At 37.3% G+C, this 17145-nt stretch overlaps 3 protein-coding genes across 3 annotated transcripts; all 3 read right to left on the reverse strand.

The window, feature by feature from the left end:
• Positions 1–2549: 2549 nt before the first annotated feature.
• Positions 2550–4474, reverse strand: LOC135681942 (uncharacterized). Its single transcript, XM_065196612.2, has 2 exons — positions 3818–4474; positions 2550–2678 (listed from the first exon to the last, which is right to left on the reverse strand). The coding sequence occupies exons 1-2, from the start codon at positions 4472–4474 to the stop codon at positions 2550–2552; spliced, it is 786 nt and encodes a 261-aa protein (XP_065052684.2).
• A 3593-nt stretch (positions 4475–8067) lies between these two features.
• On the reverse strand, positions 8068–8631 carry LOC148958400 (uncharacterized). Its single transcript, XM_089112964.1, has one exon. It carries the CDS (start codon positions 8629–8631, stop codon positions 8068–8070), a length of 564 nt encoding a protein of 187 aa, XP_088969090.1.
• A 3-nt stretch (positions 8632–8634) lies between these two features.
• On the reverse strand, positions 8635–9519 carry LOC148958401 (uncharacterized). The gene has a single exon (XM_089112965.1). The coding sequence runs from the start codon at positions 9517–9519 to the stop codon at positions 8635–8637; it is 885 nt and encodes a 294-aa protein (XP_088969091.1).
• Positions 9520–17145: the final 7626 nt, after the last annotated feature.

The raw sequence follows: 17145 nt of genomic DNA on the forward strand, positions 1-17145 counted from the left end.
ATCGTTCATATCACATTTAAATTGAGTTCTATGGTTGTTAAAGGAAAAACTACACGTTTCGTCAGCTAACAGTCTTGATTTGATAGTAGTGGCAAGTTATTGACGTCAAGTTTTAAAGTATTGAGCCAAGTACTGACCCCTGTAGAAAGCCTTTATCTATCTGCTAAGGTCAAATTTTCAGCAATGATTGATATAAATTGTGGACTATTTTCAAAGATACCCGAAGAAAATCCAAAAATTTTTTTTTGGAGATCAAAATGATAAAGTTTATGTAAAAGAATTGAATGATTAATTGTACTGAAAGCTTCATATCAATCAATTAAAAAACCAAGACCACTGATCAACTGTCAGCATCCTTATTGGTGTATACTATTCTTTTGATCCTCTTAAAAAGAATTTTCACTGTAGAAAAATTCAATTTCAAGGAATTGAATGGTGTTTGCCAACCAAATTTCTTGATAGTATTTTTTTCCATACAATCAATATGTGCAGTTTTGATAAATAAAGATTGGCTTCACCCCCCTGTTTAAAAGTAGCATTGGGGGCATGCTTAAAAATTGTCTGTACTCTTATCTCATTTGCTACATCAAATTGTCTAATCCCATTTACTATATGAAATTGTTAATATATATTGCGTAAAAGCGTAAAACACAAGGACTGTGCTCTAGTATTCCTTTAGAAAATAGAATGGGAGGCATATTTGAGAATCTTCAAACTCTAATCTTGTTCAGAGAATTAAATTGTCTCTACCTGCCAATGTTTGTGTTAATATCTGTGTCTGGTTTGGGGCAATTTTCAGAATATCTTTAAATCTAATCTTTTTAAGCGTGCCATACGAAAATCTGCTTATTTCTACTGCACTAGTAACAACCCCAATATGACAGATGAATAAAGCAAATTGGCCCATTAAAAAAATGTCAATTTTGATATGAAATTCAGGAAATTAGAATAATGAACAGGCCTAGTTGCAAAATGTTTTATGCAAAGTTAGATTTAATGGAAATATACGTTGCAAAATTAACTTAGCTCAAAAAACATTGATGTTTCTACATTCTTGCGGTAAATATCCACATAACTGGATTTTCTATGCTAGCTCGATCAAAAAAGGTTTTAAATGAAAGCATTTAACCTTGTACATTCTAAATACATGAAAAATTACATTTAAGAAACGAAGCGCAAGATAATAACTCTATATCAAATTCGGAACCAATTGCAAGAAAGTTGGTTTTGAAGGTTCTTTACTACTGCTACTTAAGTTTATGTTTCTGATTAAAAAAGCAACGAGGTCTTTCAGTTGACCAGCTGACCTTAACTTGCTAATAGAGGCGCGTTCTTCCCCCATACTGTACCCGCTCGCACATAATATTTTCTCACCCTGTTGTATTATTATAATATTTTTGTAACAATTGCAACGCATTGGCATTTCTGGCATTAAAAAGACTGAAAGTGAAATGCTGAATGTTGTAATAGAAACAAATGCAGCATATAAAATTTCTCAATTATTGCTATGAAACGTGCAAAGTTGTGCCAAGCGGTTTTAATTTCTGAAAAGACCTACTTTGTTTCCTTTTAATAAATGCACGTGCTTACTTACGTTTACGTCTAGCCTTTTGTTGCTTTGTATATTGCTTTGTTTATGAAATATTTTCCTACACATTTTTTTGGCGTTATATTCAGGTATATTGCTGAAGTCAGGAAGAGGTTGAAATAAAATGACACGGAGGGCGTTTATCCAAAAGGGGATATTTTTTATTGGTGGCACGTGAGCATAAAATAACCCATGAGTGATTTGTTGTCCATTATTATATTGGCTCCCATTTTTTACAAAATATTTGCTTTCATCAGTATATTTGTCCATTTTCTTATACTACTTTCATTTGTTCTTTTATATTATTCATATTATATTTTCTCTTTACATTTATATTATTTCATTTGCTTATCATCATGGAATTATGATTTTTTTAATGTAGTACTAGACATAAATTAACATATCTCTAATTTTGACCTTGTTTTCAAATCAAATTCATATTTTAATAATACACAAATTCAGGTCAAACATCGGGGATATGTAACTAGATAGATCTAATGAGTTTCTTCCATTTAAGCCTGGTTTCCATATAGCCGTTAGGCTGCCTGCGACTGCTTTCTGCCATCTTCCATCTTCCATTATCCTACAGCTTTCATTTTGTAATAGTTACTGTAATATGTAAATATCATTTCCTCTTATTTAATCCTCTTAAATTTAGCGGTGTTGTGTTAATGAAATAAAAGTTATAAAGGTTGTACTTTATTTACACGCACACAAGGGAATAGAGTTATTTGTAAACAACCTGTGTATAAAAGGGGCCTCTGTTGAGCTTAAAACAAATCGAGTCTCAGTGAAATCTAAGTAAGTATTTTATCGACTTCTCTGAAATGCAACATTATGAAAGGAGTAACTAAACTCTGGACTTTTGTTTGGCATACCGTAAAAACCAGACCCTAAGATCCTAAGACCCAGGACCCTTAAGTACTAACAACAAAAAGGACCCTTAACACCAGAAGGGTTTTCACCTCGATAAGAAAATAGTTGATCGCAGTTGACTGTCATCATCGCACCATGAGGACATATCAACTGTCAAATGCGCTTTTGTGCCAGCTACGGCGTTCTTCCGCATATTATCCACATCAGCTGCTGCCTTCAGATAAGTCAGAAAGTCACAAGGAATTTGAAGATCTTTCAAAGTTATTTAACCACTTGGAGTCAACCATAAAGAAGAGACACAGATCAAGATCAAGGCCTGTGTCAGAGATGAAGATGCAGGCACTTTCTTTGGTTGCTGCTTGTCGCTTTTGCGTGATTTTTTTGATTCTGCCACCCCTATACTGAGAAAATGACATTATTGGCAAATCATGGGGTGTGTAAAAAGAAGTTTGAAATGATTCTGGAACTGATATCTACTAACAGGGGTCAGCTTCAAAAATCCCCCGCATAAAAATAAATTCAATAAATTATTTGATATTCATATTCTATAATCCAATGGCAGAGGTTTTCAGGATACATTTTTTGATATAAATATTTGTGCAAAGTTTGCAGGAAAATATCAACAGTTCTGTGGCAACCACTCTCAAAGGGAACAATAGAAAAGAAAACTAGAAAAAGCCCAAAAGGCTGCCGTAAACTTCCTTGTCGCTTTCTGACTCCATGACAGACTCATTTGAAGGCAGCGGCATACTGGAAAAACCAGACCCTATGACCCTAGGACCCCTATGATCCCTAGGACCGTTAACTACGAAGAACAAAAAAGGACCCTTAACTACTGTTGGGACCACTATTTCTAGCGGTGCCCCTATCTTAATATTTAATGATAAACGAAGTGTAAGATGAAGACTCAGAGAAAAATCACCATTTTGTGTAACTATTTTGTATCAAATCCATCAATATTCTATTTCACATTTTCGCCGATCACCATCATTACTTCAACTCTACTCCAACCAACTAACTAACTTATTACGAGTTACAACATACATAATCACGTTGAATGAGACTTTTCGATTGATATTTTCCATACGTTTGTCCTTATTAGGTATTGAGAATCAAAACATGTTATTTACCACTGCGTTAAATCAAATATAAAATCAACATTATAATTAAAACTCTACATGCTGCCATGTATCTCGGCAAGTATTACACTATTGAATGTAATAACAATAACTGTGTGGGGTCTTGGGATACCAAGGAAGGTCTGGGCCCCAACACATCTCCCCTCCTTGACTCGCTCGAGTCAAGCATAAGACGTGTGCGCCACTCTGAATCCTGCGCCGCTGCTCTCCGTACCTTTGTCACACCCTTCTTAATCTCATGCTCCACACCCTTTTCGCTTTCCAACCTTTCACTTTCTTGAACCGAACTTGTCACACTTTCCTTGTCGCCATTTATGTCTCCATGTCTCCATTCTATAGGGTACAATTTTTGCAAAGGCCTAGAAATAAAATCTGGTTTGTTACGTGAAATAACGCATATCTTTGCCCCTCTGATATGTCCATCTCTCCCCATTATGAGCTTGTCTATTCTCCCAAGTTTCCAAATCGATCTTTTCACATTGTCCTCGTGTACCACTACGGTATCTCCAACTCTGATTTTGGCCGTACCTTTACCTGAAAGCTTGTGGTGCTCCCGCAAATTTACTAAGTACTCGGTTCGCCATCTGTTCCAAAAATGGTCCAGGTTTTTCAACAAATACTTGTATCTTCTAGAATACGAAGCATCGTTACTATTAATATCTTTAGCATTATCTGGCAATGTTACCAACCTTCTACCAAAAATTAAGTGCGAAGGGGTTAATGGCTCCGAATCGAGCTCTTCAAACACGTAAGTTAAAGGCCTCGCGTTAATGATACTTTCGACTTCGAGAATCAATGTGCGAAGCTCATACTCCGTTAGTTTTGCTTTCCCAATAACTTTGCGCAGACACCTTTTAACTGTCCCAACCATTCTTTCGAAAAACCCACCCCACCATGGTGTCCTTTCTAGATTGAACTTCCAAATAAGTCTCTCGTTCTGTAAAAAGGTTAAAAATGTGGGGTTTTTGTTTTCAAATTGTCGAAAAGTTTTGCTGCCGCCTTGAACATTTTGGCATTATCAGAAATGGCAAGGCTTGGCACACCCCTTCTGGTTACAATCCTACGAAAACACCTTAAAAATGACTCCGTAGATAAATCATTGACGAGCTCTAAAGAGACCGCACGCGTAACGCAACAAGAGAACAAGGCTATGTACACCTTATTCATGCTCCCATTCTTTGCTCTTACAAACAAGGGCCTGATCTATCCAGCGCCAGTATTTGTAACGCCCCAGCAGTGGAGGTTACTGCTGGAACTACTGCGCTGGACCTACATGACACCACCGACGACAGTGATGCAAAATCAGCATTACATAATCTGCGTTTAAAGAACATAGGTCGTATGACTATCGGGTATCCAAATATAAATTCTATTAGGAATAAATTTGATGCACTATTAGCGATAGTTTCACAAAATCTTGACATTCTAATGGTCACCGAGACAAAAATTGATGATTCAATCCCAAAGGGACAATTCTATATTGAAGGTTATGCTGATCCACTACGGCTTGACAGAAATTGTGAGGGTGGCGGTCTGTTGGTCTATGTGAAAAGTGACATCACAATGAAGCAGTTAAAGTCATTTAAATTTGATCTTGACATTGAATGTATTTGTTTTGAAATCAATTTAAGGAGGAATAAGTGGGCTCTTTTCAGTGTTTACCGACCACCGTCCCAATCACAAGATCACTTTTTCGAAAATCTTGGCAAAGCAGTTGATCATTACAGTGAAAAATATGACAAATTTTTATTACTTGGGGATTTTAATACAGTAGAGACAGATCAACAGATTCGTACTTTTATGAATAGCTATGACCTCAGAAATCTGGTGAAGGAGCCAACCTGTTTCAAGGCTGACAATCCACGGTGTATTGACCTAATCTTAACCAACAGATATAGGAGCTTCCAACATACCACCACTACCGAGACAGGTCTCTCTGACTTTCACAAAATGATAGTCACAGTTTTGAAAACGACGTACCAAAAGGCTGGACCTACTGTTATTAACTATAGAGAATATAAGAAATTTTCGGAGCAGACTTTCAAACGAGAACTTAAGGAAGAGTTGGCTAGCATTAAAACAACTGATTTAGACTACAGTTCTTTTCAAAATTGCTTTGAGGAGGTACTTGATAAGCATGCACCGATGAAGAAAAAATACGCTAGGGCCAATGATGGTCCCTTCATGTATCGAGTTCTTCGTAAAGCTACTATGCTGCGTTCTAGGTTGAAAAATAGATATAATAAAAGCCGCACAGCTGAACATTGGGAAGCGTTTCGTCGACAGCGTAATTTGTGTGTCAAATTATTTAGAACGGAAAAGAGAAATTTCTATAAAAATTTGAATACTTCTGAATAATCGAACTCAAATATTACCCTTATCGATAATAATAGGATGATTTCCAATGATAAGGAAGTTGCAGGAGCCATGAACGATTATTTTGTATCGATTACTGACTCATTAGGTCTTACAGAGAACAGGGAGGTTACCATAAGTACAAATGGTTTATCAGATCCTATAGAAAAGGCTATAATGAAATATTCAAAACACCCTAGCATTAGGAAAATTCGCAGTTTTGCTCGAATTAACGGCTACTTTAAATTCCAAGAGGTTACTTTGGAACAGATGCACTCTGAAATTGAGGGGCTTAATCCTAAAAAGGCAAAAACCTTTGGAAATATACCCGCGAGAGTGCTGAAAAATAGCTCTGACATTTGTTCCGAATCGTTGCAGCTTGTTTTCAATAACTGCATTCAAAATGGTGTCTTTCCGGACCTATTAAAACTAGCAGATGTCACTTCCCTCCACAAATCGGAGGAGAAAACCAATAAGAAAAATTACAGACCGGTTAGTGTATTACCAACTGTTTCAAAGGTTTTTGAGAGACTTATGGATAAACAAATTATTGATTATATGCAATCTTATTTATCGTCACTTTTATGTGGTTTTCGTAAAGGGTACAATGTGCAGCACGCATTAGTTCGAATGCTTGAAAAATTAAAAGCAAGCTTAGACAGGGGAGAAAATGTTGGCGCAATCCTTATGGATCTCTCGAAAGCCTTTGATTGTATTAAACATGACCTCCTTGTAGCAAAACTAGATGCTTACGGATTCAGCCATGAAGCACTGTGTCTTGTTAACAGCTACTTGGAAAATAGGAATCAGAGAGTTAAGATTAATGGATCATTCAGTACCTACAAACAACTGTTCCTTGGTGTTCCGCAAGGATCAGTTCTTGGTCCCCTCTTCTTTAACATCTACATAAATGACTTACTCCTCTCCTTAATGGGTACGGATATCTGCAATTACGCGGATGATACAACTCTATATGCGTGCGATAAAAATCCCAATAATGTAATTGCAAGGCTAGAGAAGTATAACTATGACTCAAGTATAACTATCCAATGGTTCGCTGATAACTTTATGAAGTTGAATACAAACAAATGTAATTTACTTATTCTTGGTTAAAGTTCTAATCAACAGGTTAAAGTTAATGTAGGAGATTGTATCATAGAAAACTTGGAAGAGGAAAAGCTACTAGGTGTTGTGATAGACAAAAAACTCAGTTTTGAGACACATATCAGTAGGTTATGTAAGAAGGCTGGTAGCAAACTCACCGCCCTCGCTCGCATATCTGGATACATGGACGCTAATAAACTTAAAATCTTAATGAGAGCATTTGTAATTAGCCAATTCGAATACTGTCCACTAATCTGGATGTTCCACAGTAGGCACTTGAATAGTAAGATTAATAGAATACACGAAAGAGCTCTGAGAATTGCATACAAAGACTATGATTCTAGCTTCAACACTCTGCTAGAAAATGATGGCTCGGTAAATATTCATGTAAAACACCTGCAAAATTTTATGATTGAAATGTTTAAAACAAAGGGAAATATCAACCCTCCTTTTATGAGGGAGATTTTCTGCGAGCGTCTTGCTGTTTATAATTTGAGAAATAATAATGAATTTATGGTACCAAGAGTAAGAACAACCATTTATGGAACCGAAACTATCAAATATAGAGGGCAGCGTCTTTGGCTCTCTTTACCTCAGCACATAAGGAATGCTCAATCTATTAATGAGTTTAAGAAAGAAATTAAAAGCTGGAATGGCACAGACTGTACATGCAAACTATGTAGGACGTTCGTGCCACAGCTTGGTTTTTTGTGATTCTATCTTTTAAATAGCTCAGGTTTTTATATTTTTTTTTTTAATGGATCATTTTGTACTTGAAATTTTATGTATTTAATCTCGTATGTATTTAGTTGATGTAGTAGTTTTAATAGTTGGCTTGGATTAACACATTTCTTTGTAAATAGCTATGTAGCGCTAACTTCAAATAAATTGATTATTATGGCTAATTAAGTGATTCACAGACACCTAGATGTTAATTGGTCCGGATAATCTAGGAGGGAGCAGTCAGCAATAAGCTGACAAAGGTCCCATTCTGTCATCTCAAGTTTACATAGACAATGTCTGTCTCAAAATCCTGGCTGTTCCTAGCAGTGCTGTCTTTTGTATCACCTGTAATTTTACATCAATTCCGATCTTTTCCATGTGCTCTTCAACACAATATGATATACACCCTAATGCCCCAATCACAACAGGGATGACTGTCACCTTCTTCATATTCCACAGATTTCCGATTTGCTCCTTTAATGGTTGATATTTCTCAATTTTTTCTTGTTCTTTACCTTTTACCCTATTATCACCAGGAATGGCAATATCGATTATCTTCACATCCTTTTTTTCCTTGTCAACAACAACAATGTCTGGCCTTCTAGCTTCAACAACCCTATCACATTGAATCATAAAATCCCACAGTAGCTTAAACTTGTGATTCTCTAAAACTCCTTCAGGTTTCTGCTCATACCATTTTGTGGCTCTTTCAAATCCGCACTTTTCCGCTAACAACCAATGAATATACCTTGCCACATTGTCGTGTCGTCTTTTATATTCTGTCTGTGCCAGTTTAGCACATTCGCTCACCAGATGACTAACTGTTTCTCCCTTGTCACCGCACATTCTTCATAAAGGCGTATCACTTGTTTTATCAATGTAGTGCTTGGTATAATTAGTGCGCAGCGCCTGCTCCTGTGCACTACACACTAATGCTTCAGTGCACCCTTTCAGATCTCCGTTCCTTAACCATGACCAGCTTTTTTCCCAATCAATTCCGTCAGTATTCTTAGTAAATTGCCCATACATCGGCTTATCTTTCCATCGTTTCTCCAAGCGCCTTTTTGTCTCATTCCTATGTTCATTCGGTGCTACTGCCTCTTCAGTATTCATTGCCCCAAGGTCTCTCACTTTTGACATAATATTGCCTCTAGCATGCTTCACATACCAAGCCAGGTTGTTTGTCTCATTTTCAGTACAATACTCACAACTTATCAGCCCCCTACCACCCTTTTTCCTGCTAACATAAATTCTTGCTACATCGCTTCTAGGATGAATGTCTTTATTCATTGTCATTAATATCCTGGTTCTTCTGTCCATACTTTCTAGCTCGTCTTTTCTCCATTTAATTATTCCTGCTCCATAGCGCATCAGGGAGATTGCCCAGGTATTTGTTGCTTTAATCTTATTCCTTCCATTGAGTTTTGACTGCATGACAAGTCTAACCCTTCTGAAATATTCTCTTTGAAATAATTTCTTCATCTCCTCTTCTTTTATTCTATCCAACTCTGTTATTCCCAGATACTTATATCCTTCTTCACCAACCTCCTTGATCTTTTTCACATTGACAAGTTCAATCTCTGCACTTCCTGTTAATTTTCCCCTTCTTAAGGTCACAACACCACACTTTTTTATCCCAAATTCCATTCCTATATCTTGACTAATAAGGTTAACAGTAGATGTTAGACTGTCAAATTCATTTTCGTTTTTCGCGAACAACTTCAAGTCGTCCATGAACAACAGGTGATTGATCTAAACACCATCCAATGTATATCCCATTTTGACTTTTCTGAGGACTTCGGTAAGAGGTATCATGCAAATGACGAACAAAAGTGGTGATAGGCTGTATCCTTGGAATATTCCTCTGCGAATATTTACAAGCCCTAGAGTTTCCCCACATGATGTCAGTTGTACTTTCCAGTTGGTCATCGATCTTTCTATAAAGTTAACAACATTGTCTGATACTCTATAGAGCCTTAGACATTCTATTATCCAGCTGTGGGGAACCATGTCGTAGGCTTTCTTATAGTCAACCCACGCCATGGCTAAGTTTTTATGCCTTCTTTTACAATCAGCAAGAATCGTCTTATCTACCAGAAGCTGATCCTTTGTACCCCTGCTATTTCTTTTACAGTCTTTTTGTTCTTCAGGTAACATCTCATTCTCATCCAAGAACGTGTAGACATTTCCAGAGATGATTCCTGTCAACAGCTTCCACATTAATGGCAAGCAGGATATGGGTCTATAGTTATCCACTGCATTGCCATTTTTTGGATCCTTTTGACATAGCACAGTTCTGCCGGTGGTCATCCACGAGGGTATTTCTATTTCATCATTTATCAAATCATTGAGTTGGGCAGCAATTCTTTCGTGTAGAGATGTAAGTTTCTTTATCCAAAACCCCTGGACTCCATCAGGGCCAGGAGCTTTTCAGTTAGGTATCTTCTTGGCTTGCTGATTTACCATTCTAGTTGTTATTTCAATGTCATTTTGTGATAGATTAGGTTTGTTGTTTTTTAACTCCTCTAACCACTTAGCCTTTTTATTGTGCTGTGTTTCGTTGTCCCATATGTTCGACCAAAATTTTCTACTTTCATCTGCATCTGGTGTTGTATTCTCTCTTTTGTCTTTACCCTGTAGTTGTTGATATACCTTCTTTTGGTCATATTGAAACATTCGATTAATTTGGTATTGTCGCGTCCTTTGCTCGTACCTTCTTAGTTTGAAAGCCTTGGCTTGCATTCTCTGTTTCAACTCTTCAATTACAGTAGAGATTCGTTTTCTCGTGATGTTATACTTTTTTGACAGTTCATGGTATTTCCCTTTCTTCGATACTTCACCTCTCTTTTCGCGCTCAAGTATGTTAATGTGCTTTCTAAGTTCATTAATAGATTCGCTTATTCTTCTTTTCCACCATGGTTCTTTTGTCTTATTTTCTACCTTTGGTTTCCCTATGCCTAGTTTCCTCGCAACATACAATGCAACAGCACTGATCAGTTTGTTTGTGAGAAGTTTTTGCTATTATCATTATTGCTATTATCATCAAAAAGGCTTCACCTCAAAAGTATCAGGTACATTAGAGCACACAGCAATGATGAGCCATTTAATAAATAAAGCTCGCATTAAGCAACGATCTTTAGTGGTATCTTTGCTGGATCTTAAAAACGCATTTGGCGAAGTTCACCACAAGCTGATACCAGCTCTTCTTGCTTATCATCATATACCTTCGGAAATTCAATCATTGATCTCAAGCTTATATCTAGATTTTAAGACCTGTATCATAACTGATAAATTCCAAACCCCTGCAATTCCCGTTCGCCGCGGCGTATTGCAAGGTGACTGCCTCAGCCCCCTTCTTTTCAACCTTTGCTTCAACACGTTCATACAATACATCAAATCAGATAAATATAAGCAGCTTGGTTTCTCCCCCCATGATGGTAATGACCGCATGTTTCAGCCAGTACACTGGTTTCAGTTTGCTGATGATGCTGCTGTTGTTACCAGTGGAGAAAAGGAGAACCAACTCTTATTAAACTGCTTTACCAGATGGTGCCAATGGGCAAACTTCATTGTCAGGGTTGACAAATGTGTTACCTTTGGTGTCAAGAAACACTCTACGCGATCCCTCCAATTTCAACCGAAACTTTTCATCTGTAACCAAATAGTGCCTGCTGTCAAAAATGGCGATTCCTTTAAGTATCTTGGTCGTTTCTTTGATTTTGAAATGAGTAACCAAGATCATAAATCTAAACTCGTTTCTCTTTTCTCTACTCTTATGAAGGATATTGACGACTTACCTCTCCATCCTAAAAACAAACTGCTATTATACCATCGTTATATTCTGTCAAAAGTTTCATGGCATTTTACTGTTGCAGATCTACCAAAGACCTGGGTTGTCCAAAACCTAGACAATCTTGTTTCCAATTACATTCGCCAGTGGCTTGATCTTCCTGTTTCTGCAACATTGAGTGGAATAATCCCCCCAAAAAATCAGTTTGGCCTAAATCTACAACTGCCTTCTATCAAATTTACGCAATGCCAAACTGTCTGTCGCAATGCCCTAAAATCTTCTCCTAATATTGACATTCAAACCCTATGGAAAAACACCAGTCATGGCACGAACCTACAGTACGACATCTATCGTAATACTAAAGAGGTATTAAAGGCTGTCAAATCAGACAACAAAGAACGTCTCTCCCAAAACTTAACATCTCAGGGAGCCACAATTACCTTCCTACTGAAACATTCATTGGAAAAGCTGAACGGTATTTGGTCAAGTACACAGAGCAATTTGCCTAGTAACATCTTTAACTTTACCATCAAGTATCTTAACAACACTCTTCCAACTCGAAAAAATCTGCTGAAATGGAACCTTAGTCAAACATCTGACTGTGAATTCTGTCTTCTTCCAGAAACACTTCTACACGTTGTTGCTGGATGCAAAGTGTACCTTGACCAAGGACCCTATACTTGGCGTCATAATTCTGCATTAAACTTTCTAGCCACTTCCTTCCAAGCAATAAATGGGTCTTCTCTCTACGCAGATTTACCAGGCTTTCTTTCCCCTTCTATCATAACTGGAGATCAACTACGCCCTGACTTACTTCTCAAAACTAAGGAAAACTGTCTGTACGTTTTAGAGCTAACCATAGGCTTTGAAAAGAGGTCAGGAAAAATGCCACCCTCGTATCAGACTTAAAACGTCAGTTTAAGTCAGTCTCGTTTGTCAATCTTTCCATCAGTTCACTTGGTATTTTTGGCGACTCCTGCAGCTCATTCATCGACATGTGTGACTCTTTGTCCATTGGTCATCAACAGAAACGCTACCTCATCTCCAAACTTACAAGCATCTCCATTCGCACCACATACTATATATTCTGCTGTAGAAACAAAACTTGGACTAATCCAGAGCTACATCCCTTTTAACAATTTTTTTTTTCTCATTACTACGATGTAATAGTTTTTATTTTGTAAACACAGGCTAGCCAGTTACAAATTACCTTGTAATAGTGAGATTTGTAATTGTAGTTTTAACAGGAATTCAAAATGAAAAGTTTCCATTATTATTATTATTATTGCCAGACACAAATTCGGGTCAGGATACGTTACCTGAGGAAATAATTGATTTAAAAACCGGTGTACGTCTCCCAAAAACAGATGAGCAGTGGAAACTTGCGAATCAGTTCTTCCATTCAATTTTATCGAATTTCACTCTCCGTCAGGATTCGATTGGTGAAGCCATCATCCACATGAATGAAGTCATCTTTAATTATTGTAAAGACACATATGGGTTTCAAGAGAACAATTCAAACAAAGGACTTGTCGAAAAGTATCAACATCATAGCCTCAAAAACTTGAAAAAAGACCTGAAATTACTTAAGGATAGTCATGCTTCGTTAGACGAAATACGATACGTCTCCCGTCTCTTACGTAGCAAACTTGCTAAGAAGACATCTACTATCACTTCCTGCGAAACACTTGACCATGATCTTTCTATTTCTAAAAATTTCTGGGGTTATGTTAAACGCTTTCTACAAAAGAAACCTTCCCTTCTTCCATCGTTCTCACTAGAGCGTTGCAAACAATTCTTTATACAAACACTCTCTGCTAAGCATCCAAACAAACAGTTTCCCATTCCATCTTGGATTCCTTCCTTCAGTAATCCTACTCATCCTTTTCATTCAGATCCTCCTCCGTACCAAAAGATAACCTCCATTATCCGTCGCATGAAATCCTCTAGCTCTCCTTGTCCAATTGACAAAATATCAGTGATTTGCTTCAAACGCTGTCCTTATTTTCGCTCTTTCTTAACTGATTTGATTCGCTTAATCTGGTTATCTGGACATGTCCCATCGGAATGGAAAAAAGCTTGCACTATATTAATACACAAAAAAGGAGATACAGAGGATCCCTCAAACTTCAGACCTATCACTCTCCAATCGGTCCCACTAAAAATCTTCACATCTTGCCTCCGAGATTCTGTATTTGATTTTCTCAAACAAAATAGTTTCATAGAACATCAGATTCAAAAAGGTTTTACCCATCAGATATCGGGTACACTAGAACATACTGCGATCATGAGCCATATAATAGACAAAGCTCGAATAAAACAACGGTCTCTAGTCATAACATTATTGGATCTAAAAAATGCCTTCGGAGAGGTTCATCACAATCTAATCAAATCTGTTCTGTCTTATCACCACGTACCAGAAAACATCCAGTCCCTGATTTCTAGTCTCTACATAAATTTTAAAACCTCTATTATCACAGATAAATTTGTTACCCCTGCTATTCCTGTTAAACGTGGAGTTCTTCAAGGTGATTGCCTAAGTCCCCTTCTATTTAACACTTTCATTCAATACATAAAGGCAGAACATTTCAAACAACTTGGGTTCTCTCCCCATAGCCAACCAGACTGTATGTTTACCCCAGAGCACTGGTTTCAGTTTGCAGACGATGCTGCAATCATTACAAATGGGGAGAAAGAAAACCAGCTACTCTTAAACTGCTTTACAAGATGGTGTCAATGGTCTAACATGATTATAAGAGTAGACAAATGCACAACCTTTGGTATTAAAAAATTCTCAACACGCTCCCTACAATATCAGCCAAAGCTCTTTAGCAATAATGAAATGGTCCCTCCTGTCATAACTGTAGAGTCTTTTAAGTATCTTGGGCGTCACTTCGACTTTAATATGAGCAACCAAGAACATATGTCTAAGCTCAGCTCCATCTTCACAGAACTCCTAACGCAAATTGATTCTTTACCTCTCCATCCAAAGAATAAGCTGCTTCTTTATAACAGCTATCTTCTCTCACAAGTTTCGTGGCACCTCACAGTAGCCGATCTATCAAAAACCTGGATCGTCGAAAACCTTGATAATCAAGTTTCTGCATTTATCCGCCGTTGGCTCGATTTACCCATAAGTGCTACTTTAAGTGGCATTATTCTGTCAAAAAACCAGTTCGGTCTTAACTTGATTCTTCCTTCTGTTAAATTTATGCAGTGTCAAACTGTTTGTCGTAATGCACTGAAATCCTCTCCCAACAAAAACATCCAATCTTTGTGGAAAAATACCAGCCAGAGCATGAACATCTAATATGATGTTTACAGGAATACTAGAGAAGTATTGAAGGCTGTTAGATCAGAACATAAAGAGCGCCTTCAAAACCATCTTGTATCTCAAGGTACCGTTCTTTCCTTCATCTTTGACTACTCTCTTCCTATAGCCTCTAAAATATGGACCACGGTTCAAAGCAACATGCCCAAGAACATTTACAGTTTTACTATCAAAAATCTTAGCAACTCCCTTGCCACGTGAAAAAACCTATCTAAATGGAACATTACTCAGTCGTCCGATTGCTCTTTTTGCCATATGCCAGAAACGTTACTTCACATTGTTGCAGGCTGCAAAACATACCTCGAAGAAGGCCGTTACACATGGCGCCATAACTCTGCATTGAACTTCCTAGCACAATCTTTAAAAGCTATACCTAATTGCTCTCTTTACGCAGACCGTTCAGGTTATCTCTCACCCTCTATCATAACAGGAGACTCTTTCCGTCCTGATCTACTTCTAGTCACTTCTGACCATCGACTATTCATACTCGAGCTTACAGTAGGATACGAAACTAACTTGGATGTTAATGCTAACCGCAAAAAAGAGAAATACTCGAATCTCATTCACAGCCTTAGCTCAGCCTATTCTTCTATCATGTTTGTTAATCTTTCTATCAATTCCCTAGGTATCTTTGGTCTCTCTTGCTCCTCTTTCATTGACATGTGCAACGCTCTAGATATCAGCGAGAATCATCTCCGCTTCATGATCTCCAAACTATCCAACTTAACTCTCCGTACTACCTATTACATTTTCTGCCGCAGAAATAAATCTTGGAATAATCCTGAACTTCTTCAATTCTAACGATCTCTGCTACTGACGACTTCTAAAACAAACAATGACGAACACACTTTTTCCTTCTTTTTTTTGTTAATTTCTTTTGTTTGTGGTTGTAATAGTCTTTTTTTTGTAAACCCAGGCTAGCCAATTGCAAATTACCTTTGTAATAGTGAAATTTGTAATTGTAGTTTTAATTGAATTGAAAATGAAAAGTTTCCATTATTATTATTATTATTATTATTATTATTATTATTATTATTATTATTATTATTATCATAGTCGTAGAGCGGTCGCGTGCGGACGCTGCTGTACACGGCTCCGGTTTAACTTCATTTATCAAGCCTGGATTTATTCGTTTCTATAAATTGTTTCAGTCAATCGATCAATAACGGTTAAAGGACTTTGGAAAGACATGGTTCGATCTTATATTATCTCAATTCTCATTCTATTTACCATTTGTTCGTTTTGTGGAAGGGACTTTGTTACGTTAGGCCGACATCAATGGCGCTGTAAACGACAGATTCACAGCAAAGATACTGGACCCGATGGAGCAATTAACATTCCATTGATTAACACCAGATCAAATTCTGTTGTTTTGAACAGTCAACAATGTGTTAAGTGCTGCTGTGGCAAGTCCTGCAAAGGGATCAAAGGCCTCCGCATTCATCAGAGAAATTGTAAGGTTTTGAAAGGGCTTGGCGAAGAGCAACTGCATGAAATTGTGACTGATGATGATCTGGATACCAATGACAACCCTGGTGTGCCTCTTGAGGAATATTTTGAAATAAAGCCAGGAATTCGCCTACCTAGTTCTGACAATGAATGGTTACTCGCCAACTCGTATTTTCAATCTGCACTTGTAGATGTGTCCATAAATGAGTCATCAGTTGATAACGTTACCAGGTTGATGATGGATTCGATTTATGATTATTTTAGGGACACATGTGGTGTGATTGAAAACTGCAACAAAGACCTGTCTACAAAATACAAGGACCACTCATTCAAAAGCTTTAAAAAACAATTAAAGGCTCTTAAATATTCTAAAGCCCCCATTCTTGAAATTAAATACGTATCTGGACTTATTCGAAAGAAGCTCAAGACAAACATTCTACAAACAAATACTTCTGACACAATTGATCATGATAAATACATCGCTAAAAATTTTTGGAGTTACGTCAAACGCTTTTTTCAAAGTAAGTCATCACTTCTGCCATCATTTTCTGCTACGCGGTGCACCGAGTACTTTAGTAATGCTTTTTCTGCCCTTTATCCAAATAAACGATTCACTATTCCTTCTTGGATACCTTCTTTCGATGAACCATCCTATCCATTTGACACACAACCTCCATCATATCAAGTGATAACTTCTATTATACGTCGCATGAAATCCTCCACTTCTCCCTGTCCCCTTGATAAGATATCCATCATTTGTTTCAAACGTTGCCCTTACCTACGATCTTTC

This window comes from Rhopilema esculentum, chromosome 16 (assembly GCF_057945365.1).
Source record: "Rhopilema esculentum isolate cy_ngs chromosome 16, ASM5794536v1, whole genome shotgun sequence".
NCBI lineage: Eukaryota > Metazoa > Cnidaria > Scyphozoa > Rhizostomeae > Rhizostomatidae > Rhopilema > Rhopilema esculentum.